Source organism: Hyperoodon ampullatus (assembly GCF_949752795.1).
Source record: "Hyperoodon ampullatus genome assembly, chromosome: 6".
Classification (NCBI taxonomy): domain Eukaryota; kingdom Metazoa; phylum Chordata; class Mammalia; order Artiodactyla; family Ziphiidae; genus Hyperoodon; species Hyperoodon ampullatus.
The window spans coordinates 76,614,609-76,630,699 of NC_136919.1; the positions used below are offsets into that span (position 1 = coordinate 76,614,609).

At 45.2% G+C, this 16,091-nt stretch overlaps 1 protein-coding gene across 1 annotated transcript in view; it reads left to right on the plus strand.

Moving 5' to 3' along the window:
- The window catches only part of ENTREP1 (endosomal transmembrane epsin interactor 1), a gene marked incomplete at both ends in the record, with an annotated part of 61,843 nt that extends 46,078 nt beyond the window's left edge, over positions 1–15,765 (plus strand). The window contains 7 exons of the mRNA XM_079706835.1: positions 1,032–1,139; positions 1,260–1,393; positions 7,960–8,089; positions 8,263–8,341; positions 9,641–9,793; positions 12,043–12,335; positions 15,562–15,765. Of these exons, the coding sequence (XP_079562961.1) occupies positions 1,032–1,139; positions 1,260–1,393; positions 7,960–8,089; positions 8,263–8,341; positions 9,641–9,793; positions 12,043–12,335; positions 15,562–15,765 (1,101 nt within the window). The remainder of the gene's footprint in view (positions 1–1,031; positions 1,140–1,259; positions 1,394–7,959; positions 8,090–8,262; positions 8,342–9,640; positions 9,794–12,042; positions 12,336–15,561) is intronic.
- Between the last annotated feature and the right edge of the window lie 326 nt (positions 15,766–16,091).

The window sequence follows — 16,091 nt, forward strand, 5'->3', positions numbered from 1 at the left end:
TAAGGAGATGTATTGGCCAGAAAATACAAGAGAAATTCAAGACACTACCTCTTGTTTAATAGGCCACAACTATACTAAGCAAAAGAGATGAAAAACAAATGATACCAGCTGAAGAGAAATACAAAATTAACCTTTATTAGGGAATTGGATAAAAATCATGTCCTGACTTAAGGTCTGTTAGCCCAGTGAGTGACAAGCTCAGTTGGTGAACCCTGAGATATTAGCTTTTGGATGGTCCATCCCTGATGGCTTTCTTTAGATCTTTGTTTTGGGTTTATTTTCTTGTGGGGAAGAGGAGTCTCTAAGCAGAGAGAAGCTGTCAGCTCTCTGAGTTTTGGAGGATGTGAAAATGGCCTTCTTTCTTTGGCTTCTGGATTTTCGGTAGCTGAGTCACTCCCAGACTTTCTGAGCCAGGACTTTGCTTGGGGAAAGCCTCGCTAAGCAGCCAGGACTGTGGCAACAGAAACTTTTGGAATTGGCTTTGCTGCTATTTTGAGACGTGTTTAGAGGAGACAAGCCCTGTTGACAATCGGGCCAGCCTGCCCCCTGTGTTGTCCTCATTGGGTGCCCGGGGCAGCTCTGCCAGTGGCTCCTGAAATAGAATCAGTGGCCACGAATTAAGCAGCGTGCTGTCCTGGTGGGAGTCTGTGGGAGGGGGGAGGTTGGGATTTGCTATCACTGGGGACACTGACTTCAGAAGAGAAATTCAGTACTTTCCTGGAAGGGATATTTCCAGACAGGATTCTGATGCAAAAAGAAATACGGTACTACCAGGTCTGCCCGGGACAGGAATCTTCTAAGATAAGTTTTTAAAATTAAGAAGTACACACTATTGCATGACAGTGTTAATAATAACCAGCATTTGTTTGGCACCTAGCATGAGCCAAACACCACTTAAGTCCTTTACATGCATTTTCTCATGGGAATTGTCTTCCTTGGGGCAGTATTATTATTTTTTTTTAAAGTTTTTATGTTGCATTCTGGTCCTCAGTTTTGAGGTACTCAGGTGCATCCTTGTTTCCTGGTTCCAGAAAGTCCTTTTCGCCCTGTGTGCCTTGAATGCCCTAACCACCACCGTCTGCTTGGTGGCAGCCGCCCTTCGCTACCTGCAGATCTTTGCAGCCAGAAGATCCTGCATCGTAAGTCCATGCGAGGTGGCAGGGTGTCTGTGACTCCACTTATCCCACCCTCGGACCTTTTCGTGTCATCCGTTGCTTTTCTCCCTGAGCTGTTGACTAACCGAGGTGCTGTTTAATTAGGATGAATCCCAGATTTCTGCGGAAGAAGTGGAGGAACACAGACGCATCCCAGACCCTGATGACTTTGTGCCGCCAGTGCCTCCCCCTTCCTATTTCGCCACGTTTTACTCGTGCACACCCCGGACGAACCGCAGGTATCCTCCCTACATACCCCCGCCCAGGTCTCTGGGCTGCTCTCAGTTTTGAGGCCGAAGTGTCTCCAGAACTCACAGCATGGGCTCTGACTTCTCTCCGAAATCTAGACATTGTATTATTTTCCAGGATCGTCCGGTTTTTCTCTCTCTTTCTTGGTCTGACAAATTGCATGAAACCAAAGTCAAACCGTGACCTAAGGATATAGTTTTTCAATTTCAATTAGCTTCTTAGGAAAACTGACACCCAGTGAGATAACTGCTGTAATTTGACATGATTGAAAACTGCTGTTGCCCTGGAAATGCTCTCAGTCGGGCCAAATCGATATTCATTGTAAACCATCAGCAGGTCCTCAAATCATGAACTTCTTCCCAGCCATTAAAAAAAGATTAATTATTAATTACATCTCCTTGGTCTAGGAAAAAAATAGGTACTGTGTTTATTCTCCTTTTCAAATTCTAGCTCGAAATTTGATCGTCTGTTTCTTAAATCTCAGAAATCATTATTTGTAGAATGAAGTGCTGCATGCATTCATTTGGTTGTTAGCCACTTCTAGAATTGTTCCATTCTAAAGAATGACTTCATTTATTCATTCATCAAACGTTTAATCCATCCTCTGCTGCTTACTAGTTACTGTGCTGGGTTATTGGAATTCAAAATGAGTTATACCAACTTCCTCCCCCTGTCGGGGGCTCACAGTCTAGGTCATTAAAAATGAGTGTTGAAAGGATCACAGTAGTACTCAAAAGGGAGGTTTTGAATGCAAGAGGAGGACTACCTAACCTAGACTGGTGAGTGGGCTGCAGAGAGCTTGAAGGAAGAGTCAGCTGGTCAGGGTTGGCTTCCAGGATGAAGTGATGATCTTAGTCTGAATTTAAAGGTTAAAGCAACCCTACATTTAAACTTAAACCCTACATTTAAACTTCTAAAAAACAAATCTCTGAATTCTACAAGAAAGACTAGTGTCTTTCCCTTGCTATTGAGAGGGCTTGGAATTTCTACTTTTTAACCCTGAGGTACACGTGGAGAGTTGTCAAACAAATTTGGTGTCACCCTTGGGGTTTTTGGAAATCCATTTTCTAGTGCTCAGGGCAGCCACATGTCATTTTGAAAGAGGTCACCAGTGGGAGCTCCCACCCAGACACTGTTAATGTTCTTTTCAATGCGTTATCTTCCTGACTTGTCCCTCAGACTCGTGTCTAAACCCCACTCTAGCCCCTCCCCTGCCCACCCACCTCGGCGGAAATAAGAGATGACCACAAAGCTGGAAGGGACTCAGCTGGCTGGACAGATGGCCTGGGGGACAGCTCAGCCTCCCTGTTGTACAGGGACTGGTGGACTGGAATTTCGAAGCTTCAGGGGCCAGGATGGCTTTGCTAGTCTTTTAGGAAATGAGCCAAGAATTACAGAGGCCAGAAGGACATAGCAACAAAACACATATTCTTTGTGTACCATAGGACACGTTTGCTAAAAACGTAGCCCAATCTCAGGCTGTCTGCAGAGTGCACATTGAAGGACAGTAAAAGTGCCTGTTACTTCATGGTTGGGGAGAGAAATGCCCTCTTCAAGGAGAGTTCCTTGGCTCTCTGAGGTTGTGGGTGTGCACTTGGTTGACCTAAGAGGAGGCAACAGACATTTAATTTCATGCTGTGGCAGAAAGGGAAAGTAACTCATGTGGGTTTAGAAGTAGTGCTGACCTGTGGGATCCCCCGCCCTTCTTCCCTCTTTCCTTTCTCTTCTCTGCACCTCCATAATCATGCTTATCACTGTGGGTCTTTGAGGATCTGGGTGCATCCCTGGATTTGCTCCTCTGAGCTCTGAGCCAGCCCCTGGCCAAATCTGAGTTGGAAGAAGACAGACAAGCTTGTCATCAAGGGCTCTACCAACCAGAACTTCCCAGAGGAACATGGGGGAGGGGGTTATGCAGAACACCCTTGAGAGAAAAAGAATGCTTGGCCTAAAGTATATACCTGGAGCACTAGCTCATATCTCCAATGGGCAAAGAGCCTCATTTTCTAAAATTCTACCAATATCTGAATGCAGCCCACTTTCTCTTTTATTTTTTTAACATTTTATGTATATTTTTAAAATTGTAGTTGATTTACAATATTATATTAGTTTCAGGTGTACAACATAGTGATTCAGTATTTTTGTAGTTATACTCCATTTAAAGTTATTACAAAACAATGGCTATATTTCCCTGTGCTGTACAATATTTTGTGTTGCTCATCTATTTTATACATAGTGGTTTGTGTCTCTTAATCCCATGCCCCCGTCTCCCCCTCTGCCCCTTACCCACTCTCCTTTTTTAAATGGCTAAATTTATTCACCTTTAGATATATATTCTATCAGAGATATTTTTTAATTTGACTGACTTTGCTAGATTCTCAGTATAAAGCAACATCATAGACACTAGCTGTTTAACCCCAATTGGTAATTTTCTTTCTTATAAGCAGGCAGGCAAGAATATTTACAGATGTTTTCATTAATATTTCCACAATCAGTTATGTTAAGAGTTTTCACGTAATACAGGCTCCCCTTTTCCTGTAAGGTATTAGGACCTCTCAGAAGAGCTTTATTTAACTTCTATAAATACAACCATTTCATGCATTGGTATCTCCCTGAAAAAGGGCTTCTCAAGTTACTCTCATAAATAGAAGCCTGATTGCAGTCAAGGCTTCTATCCAAAGATGGTTATCTACTTTGTGAACCAATTTGTAAGTACTGGAGGGGGCTGTGTACCCCATCTCCTCTACTCCAGAGAGTCCCCCAGTCTCAGAAATTGGCTTGAGCCAGGAGTCAAAAAGGAAAGTCTCCAACCTATTTCGTGAATGTGGACCTGGTTATACTGTGGGGATGTTACCTGCTAGAGAAGACTGAAGATGAGTGCATGGGAGCCAGGTTGACCTGGGCATTTCTTAAAGGTGAAAGCAACAAGGCCCACCCATTTCCTTTCCAAATGAACTTCAAAACCCAAACTCAAGTGGAGCTGGGCTGTGCCTAGGCTTGACTCTGTGCTCAGCTGTTGGGCTGGGCGACCCTGCCTCACTCCCCATTCCACACCCCTACCAACATGTGCCCCGTGGAAGGGCCAAGCTCTCTCAGCACACAGAGGAGGATCGTTCTTTGGTCAAGGTCATATTAGTTGCTCCATCAGCCTGGGATAAGTTCTCAGGGCCTATTAGTAGCATCAAAGCAGAACGTATTTTGCATGATCTGTTTGGGTTTCCTGTTCATCTTCAGGTCTCATGAGCATGAACCAGCGAAGGTTTCCTGGAGACTTTGGGATGAATTTGAATAAGCCCAGGCTCTGGAGTCTCTTAAAAGGGTCACCTTGGGTGGATCTCTTACCATTTCTGAGCCTCAGTTTCCTCATTCACCTGCCTTGTCATGTGACTCCTGAGAGGATTGTTACGAGAAAATGGGCTAAAAAAAATCTTTCTACAAACAAAAGCTTAGACCGTGCTCTACCATTGTTAGTTGCATGGTTTCAGATGTTCTTGGCACGTTTCTTACTCTTAAGAAACATTTAGCCCTTAATCTTACCCCTACCTTATCAGGCAACAGTTTTCTAAAGACACTCATTTTCAGTAAAAGTTTGATCACCTTTCCCAGATATAACAGGGTTTTGATTTCAGCCACCATAATCCATTTTGCTTAGCAGTGGTCTCAGTCCTGGCTGTGCCTTGGAACCACCTGGGAGCACTGACAGCATACAGATACCTGGGCCCCACCACAGGCAACTAGGGCAGAATTTCTAGAGGTAAGGCCTGGGCCATGCCCAGTTTAGGAACCCTCCCGGGTGATTCTACTCTATAGCTGGGTTGAGTACCATAAAGGATCATGAACAAAACCTGTAGCAAACAGACCTATTTCCCTCCATGGATCCTTATTTATCCAAAGGTGGTACAAATAAGGAAAAGTTGCTTAGTAGGAAAGGAACTTTCCTTCTACATCAACTCTAGCAGCATCTTCCATCTAAATGAGGCTTTGCTGGTCATTGTAATAACCACCATAGAAGCCATTCATTTTGCAGCCAATTTAGATAAAGTGTACCCCCTTTCTCCCCCCAGTTTTCCTTCTTGAAGAGATTCTGTAGTAGCTTAGGGTCTAAAGTGAAGCCCGTTCCTCCCACTTCTTGGTCCTAAGCAAGCCCTCTCTCTTCTATAGGAACATACAGGTAGCCACTGGGTTGGGAACATGAAATATACAGCACCAGAGCTAACAAGCAAAGCTGGGGGATGAACTTGCCAGGCAAGGACACCGCAGTGAAGAAACGCATGGGGAGTTGGCTGAGGGGGGACAGGCAAGGGTTTGTAAGTGCCGGAAAGATGCTCACAGGATTATGGTAATTAAGGATTAAAGATTGGCCCTCTGGAGCCGAAGGAAGGAGTGCATAGGTCTCAGTGAGTAAAACAAGTTGCCTTGTTCATTGGTCGGGAAAGTCTTCAAAGTCAGGTCCACGAAGGGTCTGTATTCCTGGAGTCGCTTGGTGTTTATAGTTCTTAAACAGCTTCAGCTGGAATGGAGAGTTGGCGTGAAACCCATGGGCAAGTCCTCCTCTAAGGGAGAAGAATATCCCTTTCTTGATGACTTTACCAGGACCCCTCCCAGCCAGGCTAGGGAGGGACCATTCCTGCAGGTACCTCTCCTCAGATGTGCTGAGCCTGCACACATCCCTGCCTGGGGTGCCAGCCCGTGACCTTCTCCTTTCCTCTCAGGTCAAGCACGAGCTGAGAGTCTTGTTTTTGAATAAAGATGCAGGAAAAAAGGGGAGCACTTTCTCACTTTTTCATTCAGGCTGTAGGAGTCTCATCCTTCTAAATCCCAGAACTCCAGAAGTTTTATTGTTAGGAAGACAGAATATCACATCTTTTTCAATTTTTTTCTTCCACCAATTGCATTTTTGTAAATGGGCACAAATGAAACAACCATAAATGCAGAGAGCACCTTTCTAAAACAAAACAAAACAAAAGCAGTCCCTTGTAGGCAGCTGGCCCCAGAATTTGTCTTTTCATCAATCTCCTTTAGTTTATGACGATTTTTGCATTTCAAGTCAAACGTTAAACTTTTGCTATTATCTTTTTTTCATTCTCCAACACTTCATGGCCTGAGTACAGTTTTTTAAAATTGTGATATAATTGACATATAACATTGTATTAGTTACAGGTAAACAAGTAATGATTTAACACTTGTATATATTGTAAAATGATCACCACAATAAATCTAGTTAACCCATCACTACATATAGTTACAAGTTGTTTTTTTGTTTTTTTTTTTTTTGCGGTACGCGGGCCTCTCACTGTTGTGGCCTCTCCCGTTGCGGAGCACAGGCTCCGGACGCGCAGGCTCAGCGGCCATGGCTCACGGGCCCAGCCGCTCCGTGGCATGTGGGATCTTCCTGGACTGGGGCACGAACCCGTGTCTCCTGCATCGGCAGGCGGACTCTCAACCACTGCGCCACCAGGGAAGCCCAAGTTTTTTTTTTTCTTGTGATGAGAACTTTTACAACCTACTCTCTTAACAACTTTCAAATACATCATGCAGTATTATTAACCATAGTCACCATGCCGTGCATTACATCCCCAGGACTTATCTGCATGTATTTTATAACTGGAAGTTTTGTCATAAGGTACAAACTTTCATGTATTTTTAACTGTCGTTTTCAAATTTAGGTTCTTTGTTATCTAGATAATTTGTGTGTGTGTGTGTAACCTTCTGTGAATGCTGGTGGAAAGTCTTGTGGGTTTTTTGTTCTTATTTTTTGCTATCAAAGGTCTCTAACCCACAGGCCAACAGCCACAGCTACAGCAAGCGCTCCATCAGTGTTTGTTGAATGACCACCTTTAGGAAGAGGTACTCTGTGATTCCTCCTGCAGCATTGCTGCTTTGTCTCTGAGCTGTGATGTTGTTCACTTTTTTTTTTGAAAAATGTATTCATTATTTCAAACATTTATTTAACAAATAGTGAGTTTCTACCATGAATCAGACATGAGGGAAACCCGGGCAAGAAACTTTTGTCATGTACTAATGTAACAAATAATTGAGTTTCCCTGAATCCTTAGTTGTTTTTTTTTTTTATTGAGGTAAAATTCACATGACATGAAATTAATCTTTTGAAAGTGTACAATTCAGTGGCATTTAGTACATTCACAATATGGTGCAACCATCACTTCCGTCTAGTTCTAAAGCATTTTCCTCACCTCCAAGGAGACCCCGTACCCATTAAGCAGTCACTCCCCGTCCCCGCCTTTCCCCAAGCCCCTGTGCAACCACTAATTCGCTTTCTGTCTCTTATGGATTGTTGTTTGCTTTTTGACTAGTAAATTTAAAAGGAATGATGGTATTGCATTTTCTATGTTGTCACTTGCCTAAGAATTCTGGGCACTCCATCAGAGAGCAGCTTAGGTTATTCCCCTGCTCCTGGACCAGGAGGTTGTAGCGTGGAGTGGCGAGTGATTTTCCCCATTGTCAGTGGATAACCCTCTAGAGGAAAAGGCCAGTATGCTGGAGCCACTACCATCAGATGGCCAGAACATGCTTCCTGATGCCAGGATGCTCTTCCTAGGATGGTTGGTCCTGATGTTATACCACTGCCGCATATCTATGGAGCGCGAATCAAAGGCGTGGAAGTGTTCTGTCCTCTGGACCCCCCGCCTCCCTATGAAGCTGTGGTGAGCCAGATGGACCAGCAGCAGGTACTGTCCATAGAGTTTCTCTTTGGTACATTGACGGCAAGTAGGAAAAGCAGCCACACAGAGAGCGGGGTGGGGAAGGGACCATGCCCTGTAGATCTTTTCAGGTTCACTCCAGTCCAGATGATGGTTGAGTTGAATATCAACAGACAACCCTCTTTTTTCCTGTGTTGCAGGGATCTTCATTCCAAATGCCAGAAGGATCAGAAGCTGCCACCAGCCCTTTGGAACTGATCAGCATGCCAGTGATTCAAGGTAATAAATACATTATTGCTGCCCAAACTCATGATTCAATAGACTAAAAATGGTAGAATAATCATCTGTACTATATTTTGTTGGAGGTCAAATATTCTTGGAGCAAATGGTTCAAGCTATATCCTTTCTTCTGGATATAAAAATATTATAAACTCTTAGGGCTTACAAGTAGGAAATAATATGTGAACAGAAATAAAGATATCTTTAGAATCTTTTATGAATAACCAGACTTTTCAGAAATGGATTACAGAGTTTAATTTGGTTTTCCTGTGTTTTCTGATCTAAGATTTTTTTTCTCCTGTTAAAATAAGATAAGCTCTTGTAAAGAGACAAAAAGAGTTTTACCTATTGCAGAGTGATTTGCTCATTTATAACCAAGGACCCAGGTCATACTGCCTTCACATGTACTGAATGCTGATTTGCAATCCTGCATTAAATACTAGAGTCCGTTTACAATTATCCTTGTAACTTAAGGGAACATTGTTACCGCTTTCTCTCTTTGGAGAGGTTTTAAATGGCCCAGAGAACTGTCCACAGGACAAAATTGCAAATGGTGATAAATAATGGATCAACTTTCAGCTATTTTAGGTGGAGGTAATTTTTCAGCAGCGCCATTTAGAATGGGTTTCTGCTCTGTTCACCTTCCATCTTAAGTAGAATTATGCAGCAGGGTTCTGTTTCCTAAGTACGTTTTTAATTCTTCCATTTCTTAAAAAAGTTTCCCAAACCACGAGTCAGGCTCACAAGTGATGGGACTTTATTTTCCTGAACAGCAGTCGTCCAATTCCAGAGTGGTTTGACTGATTCGTTTAGTGGCCACTGGCTCTTTAACTTGGCTTTCCGGGAGTTTCCCAGCCTAGCCCGTAGACACACCCTCTGCCTGCATTTGGCCTGCAGCCCCACCCCACCTGTACCCGTATCACCTTCCACCTAATCAAGGTCAGCCTGAGTTGTCAGAAAGGGTAAAACGGCTAGGACCTTTCCAGCGCTGCACCAGGCTGCTCCACTGGAGAAGACGCCAAGCACCTTTAGGCATTTTAGCATGGCTTCTTTTTCTGCTCCTGGATTTAAAGCTTTTTGTTTGTTTGTTTTAGGTGTGGAGGGGTAGTTTGAGGAGGCAGCATTTCCCACGGTGCTGCAGGATAAAAACTTACTGGGCCCACAGCCTAAGCAAATATTATGAACTGTATTACCCTTGTCCCAGAAGGTTTGGGCTCACAGGTGTTTCCTGCCCAACATTTTGAAGGTGCCAGCTGAACAGAAATGATTTCTGTTTCTCCTCTTTAAAAAAAAAATCAGGTGGGGACATTCCTAACACACCTGGAGAAGAAAGCGCATCCATTTCAACTCCCAGCTCCAACCAGCTACGTCCGGCGAGGAGCCGGAGAGCTCTCCAGCCCCCGAGGACAAGATCCAAGAGTGACCCTGTGCTTCATCATTCTGCAGAGAGAGGTGATGTCATTTCCCAAGTTCTTCGCAGGGCGCTGTGCTTGTTTGCCTATAGGTGCCGAGTGGCTCTGGCCACCCAAGGCCCTGGGGTTCAAGAGAGAGCTTGGAGGGGGCTAACAGGTCTTGGGAAAATCAGGTATTCTGCATGCACGTTAAGGATAGGCATCTACCATGTCTTTTAAGGCTGGTAAGAATTTTTCTTGTCAAGTCACTGTCATCAGAAGCATTTGGTTGCACGTGATACTGTGCTGGGTACCAAACGAAGAAGACAGTGCAAACCTAGTTCTGATTCCTAGATGCTCCCAGTCCTGTGGGAGTGAACATTCTCTCTCCAGGAAAAAGTCAAAGGGGTGTATTTTTTACCCCCCTCTTCTGTAATTCAACACTAGTTATCTTTTTACTGTGTATGAGTAGATTGAATTATTTAAATCTGACCTTGCTTTAAGAACTTTGGATAGAGCGAAGCTCTCACACTCCATCTCTCTCCCTTTCTGTTTTGAGTTTGTTTGTGTATAGATGTTACTTGAATAATTTTAAATTTTAATAGTTACAATTTTTTTAATTAAAAAAAATTTTAAACTGAAAATGACATCGAATCTTCTTTTCTGAATATATGACTGCCTGAACATCTTCAAATACCTCTTCCTTGTAGAGAATTGTAAAAAATAGAGGAAATAAAGGAAGAAAATGAAAGTCCGTAATCCTACCAGCACAGGCTTCTTTCAGTGACCTGTTCTAACAAGTTGCCTATGCTGTCTTCAAGCTCTATTGCAAATACAGCTTTGCAAACCCTCTGGTCCTGCTCTGTCCCGGGCCCCACGTCACCTCCTAGTTGTATTCTGTCCCCCTGACAGCCTGTGTTGTTTGCTACAGCTCTGGACTGACCGTGTGGGAGCCAGAGGGAACACTCCTCTTGTCTCTCCAGCGGCTTCTGAGCAGGGAGGAGTCCTGCCCGGGACTGAGCGCCCTCTGGCCCCTCAGCTCCCCGGACCTGTCTTCACCGTGGGGTCCTCTGCCCCACCTGGCAAGCTGAGGACTCGGGATGGCCACCTGCAGCTTCCACAGGAACTTGGCTGTCTACACAGCTTAACGAGATCTTTCCAGAACCCGCTCCCCTTCTGCAGCGCTGCAGGGGCAAGGATGACACGTGTTTACCCGTTGGAGCCCTCTGCTGTGGAAGGGACCAGGTCGCCTTCAAGCGACAGTGGAGTCCCTGACTCTGTCCTCACACATGAGTGTCTGTAGTGAGTGTTCCCCGAAGAGTCAGGTTCTCTGTGATGTGCACGTGGCAGCCAAGGAAGACGGCTGCCAACCCCTGTTTAGAACTCCTCATGCCTGCCTTTCTCCAGAGGAAAAGGAATGCTCCCCTTCCTCCACCTGTTTTCCCACCCCCTGCCTCCCTTCTTCCTTGAATATCTAAATTCCTGCTTGTCAGACCTTCACAGACTGATATCTCCAGTGTCGTGTACACTAAAGGCTGCTGGCTGGCTTATGAACATGTGGAGACCAGGCCTGATTTCACTTCACCCATCTGCCAGTGCAGTAATGTTCTGCCAGTCCTTATACCCTTGCTGAAGTAGTAGTTGTGGAAATTAGCCTGTGGTGGATTTCCCAGGCCCTCTGTTGACTTCCAGAATGACGTGTACTTTTTCTGCACTAGATTTCTCTTTCTGTAATAGTCAGCCCTAGCGCCACCTCCCAGCCATGGTGTGACGTCGATACTATAAGTCAGTACAGTGCCCCTGAGGATGTTTAGGACAAAGGTACAGTCAATGTGAGCAGAGCATTCCATTCATCCCACAAGTCTCGTCTCTCCTCAGTTCCTCTCTTCCAGTGGCTTCTTCATCCTCTCCCCAGAACATTCTTCCATCAGTCAACCATGTGTTTTCTGCCTGCCCAAACCATCCCTATATATTGGTGATCACCCCATGAAACCACTGCTCCATCGTGATTTGCATTCTGGATGCTCTTCTCTGTCATCTCTCTTTACCTTGATGGTTGTGTTTTATGTGGCACAATAAAATATTCAGGGGACGTGTCCTATTGAAATTACACTTCAGGGAGTAAGCTCGTGTCATAGTTGGTGGGTTTTTTTTTTTTTCCTCCTGCAAGAGGAAAAGCAAGATGTGCATGGCTGTCAGCATTTGTCATATGTTTTCCACATGGAGTTTCTTGGTTTGTGCTGTTTCAAGTACAGATGTGTGCTCACGGGGCTTGGCCAAAAGGTGCGTGTTGTTTGTCTCTGCCCACAGCCGTCCCCGTGCTCAGTTGTGAAGCCGCGACTCAGACTGAGGGAAGACCAGACCTGGCTGCGGTGACCTTGAGAAGAGGGTTGAGATCCCGAGCTTCGAGATGCAGACCAAGGTCTTTAATAGATTACAAATCTTACATGGACACCAAGCTGCTGGTGGCGAGGTTCCTGGAGCAGTCCTCCTGCAGCATGACCCCGGACATCCATGAACTTGTAGAAAACATTAAATCTGTTTTGAAGTCCGATGAGGAGCACATGGAGGAAGCCATCACAAGTGCCAGTTTTCTAGAACAGGTAGTTTTATTATTAATATCAGGCATGAATCAGATGACTTGTTTCCATAGCAGCTGAAGCGGCTTCTCCGGTTTCCTGTCGAAGGCACAGAAAGTTCATGGTCACTGTATCAAGGGGAATGGGGTTAGGAGGTCTGGGGAAGGAGAGGAGGAAGTTGCGTGCTTCCTTTTCACATGTGACTTTGCCACAGCCTTCTTGGCCCAAGAGAACGGAAACCGATTTTTCCGAGATATGGAAGCATGCTTGAAAAAAAGAAAAGGGAGCAGCTCAGGGATGAAAGCAAGGGCTATGGGCAGTGTGGAGTACATTTAACATTCCATTTCCTAAGTTGAACGTTTCCCTTGATCTGGCATGTTTTTTCAGCCCTTCGACAATGATGGACATATGTGAATTTTAATACTGGCAAGATTCTGGGAGCCGTTCACGTTCCCATGAAATGTTTGGCAAGATTACCTAAGCTGATAGACTTAAAGGAACAAACATCTTTTCCTTTCCATTTATTAAAAAACACACGGCAATCCCCAAACAAGTAGCCTGTGAAAACATAAAACCGGGCACGTAAATATTCCACTTGCGTGTCAGGTTTCTCATCTTTAAAGTGAAGTGTTGGACTAGGTGGTCTCTACATCCGTATGTCTGAGTGAATGGAATTTCCCTCTGATGAGAAGTGGGAATGGGCCGCAGCTTTCCTCACCCACATCTTTCAAAAGCAGCGTTTACCTTTTGGGTGTTTGCTCTGTAGCTCCATGTCTGTGGGGTGGCCATTGGAGACCTCAGTGCACAGTGGCTCATGGGTGTTACTTGGCTGTGCCTGTGGGTATTATGTGCCCATCAAATACTTCTTGAGTTGAGTTGGCCTGGTTCTCAGGGTCATTGCCAGATACTGGATCCTAGGTACGTTTTTCAGGCAGATTGAACAAATCCCCATCTCACTTTCCTTTCTGTTCCCCTTCCCACCTGCTGGCCTCTTCTTACAGAAGCCAGAAGCCAGATTCTGTCCCATCCCTCAGGGGACCGTGGGGAGCAGAACAGTCTGATTACTCGTGTGAAGAGGTGCATGAACCATGGGCCCTTTTGTTGTTTACTTTCTTAAAAAGTGGTCAACCAGGGCTTCCCTGGTGGCGCAGTGGTTGGGAGTCTGCCTGCCGATGCAGGGGACATGGGTTCATGCCCTGGTCCGGGAAGATCCCACATTCCGTGGAGCGGCTGGGCCCGTGAGCCATGGCCGCTGAGCCTGCACGTCCGGAGCCTGTGCTCCGCAAGGGGAGAAGCCACAACAGTGAGAAGCCCGCGTACTTTAAAAAAAAAAAAAAGTGGTCAACCAGTAGTCCTAGGTCAGGGTCCAGTTGGTAGCCTGTGTAGGAGAGAGATTTACACGCACATGTCCCTGATCTCCTCCAGATGTCATTCCCTGCCTCCTTCCCTCTGTTTACCCCAATTGCCTGAAAAACAGAAGCAAGTATTTGGAGCTGCCAAGTTCTGGTGAGGTAAGAGCTGGAGCATCTGCAGAGCTGTTGGTCTGGACCTTCTGCAAAGTCTTGCTTGATGGAAAATAGCTTTGGGGAAAAAGAACAAGCAGTTATAGTTCAACAGATGCTATCACTATAAATGTTTGCGAGGTCTTTGTGCACAGACTGGACCAACGTTCAGGTACAGGGGTTGTGGCAGTAGACTCTGGGCCATCTGCCGGGGCTTCCAGAACTGGATCCCAGTGGTGAGGTATCATAATGCCACACCATCCCCCAGACAGAAGGAGACAGGGACAAGGGCAAGGGAGCTTTTATTTCTGACTCTACCCAGCTTTGCACATTTTCACCTTCTCTAGTATTATTGGGATGTGTTTTTATATCCATTTTAATTTTTTACCAATATCCAAACCACTTGTCCTAACTTACCATGTAATAACAGTAGACATCTATGAATGCTGGAATTTTCTTCTTACTCAGGAAACAAAGACAGCCTTAAAGACAAATATAATAACAGAGTGTTAGAAAAATTTGATGTCCCATCTTTTGGGGGGATTAACCTTTTAATGACCTTAAAATCTCAGAATGGTGGAAACTAAACAAAAAGACATCCCAATGATTGTTCTGTGATGTTAGATGATAATAAAGCACTTGAGTTTTTCCCAACGTGCTAACAGCAATATAGGTCATACAGACATGACTGTGTAATTTTAAAAACTGTATGTACACAGCAGTTCTCCTCTTATCAATCTCAGTTGGATTGGGGATTGCCCATTTTTGCTGTTATATGATATATATATATACATTTTTTTTTAATAAATTCTATTTTTTAATTTTTATTTTATTTATTTATTTATTTATTTATTTATTTTGCGGTACGCGGGCCTCTCACTGTTGTGGCCTCTCCCGTTGCGGAGCACAGGCTCCGGACTCGCAGGCTCAGTGGCCATGGCTCACGGGCCTAGCCTCTCCGCGGCATGTGGGATCTTCCCGGATCGGGGCACGAACCCGTGTCCCCTGCATCGCCAGGCGGACTCTCAACCACTGCGCCACCAGGGAAGCCCTATATGATATATTTAAAGTTATGTATGTGCTGCATTGCAAAATAGATCTAGCAGTAGAAACATTCTTAACAGCTTTTACAAATAAATTGGCCTAGTTTTTATGGTGTTTATCATGTTTTTTCCTTAATTGGAGAGCTATCAGATCAATTAGAAGCACCATTAGTTTTAGCTGACATTTTATAAACTTAAGCAGACCGGTGGTTCTACAATTTTCAAGTATATCGGGATCACCTGAGTTCTCGTTAAAAATACAGATGCCCAAGCCCCGTTCCAGATTCCCATGTCAGAATTGCTAGGGGGGAGCAGGGAATCTACTTTTCTGACAGGCTCCCCTCCCCTCTCATGATGTGCAGACCCAGTGAGAATCACTGGCTTAGACCACAGGGAAATTGGGAAAAAAGTGATGAGAAGAATGTTAAATATAAAGCAGGAAATTGCAATTGACAAATAGTTAAACATGGTAGGTCTACAGCTGAAACAATAGAAAATTTGGGGTATTTCTTAGGAACTTCAGGAAAGAGCCAACATGTTAAAAGACTTTCTGGAATTCCAAGTGGGTTCCACCTTGGGAAAACACCCTTTTTTCTTTCCCAAGGCAACTAAACTAAATATTACATGGATAAATGTAGGAGGCAGGTCTGAGGACCACATCTGGTGAAGCTTAACCTCTTTGTCACCCTGTTTATTCTCCCAAAGATCATGGGCCCGATGCAGCCCAGCACTTCCAGGGCCCTTGTGCTGCCTTCGAGGAGACAGCCTGGCCTGCTGCACCTGCGGAGTTGCGGAGATCTGAGCACCTTTGTCCCCGCGGGGAGGCCGAGAGCCGAGAGGAGGCCCCGGCGAGCGGAGGCTGAGAGGCCACACAGCCTCATTGGCGTCATCCGAGAGACTGTCCTGTGAAGCTGCGGGGCCCGGGCTCCTGAGGAGCAGGAAGAAAGATGGGCCCTGGAAGGCACCCAGGGCCTCTGAGCGGATGGATCCCCTTCCTAACCCTGTAGTTTCCTGGCTGGGAGCAGGGGTCCCCCTCTGGGTACTCCTCAGAAAGGGGGCACTCTGGAGAACATTTATTCCCGCTCTTTGGCTCCCCTTTCTGCCAGCCAAGGGCACTCGAGGAGGAATGACAAGTTATTCCGGACCCATTTGGCTTTTGGATGCGCGGAGTTGGAGGCCGTGAATGAAGCCGCATCTCCTTCTCTGCCCAGGTCTGCCCTGCTCTGGGCGGAAAC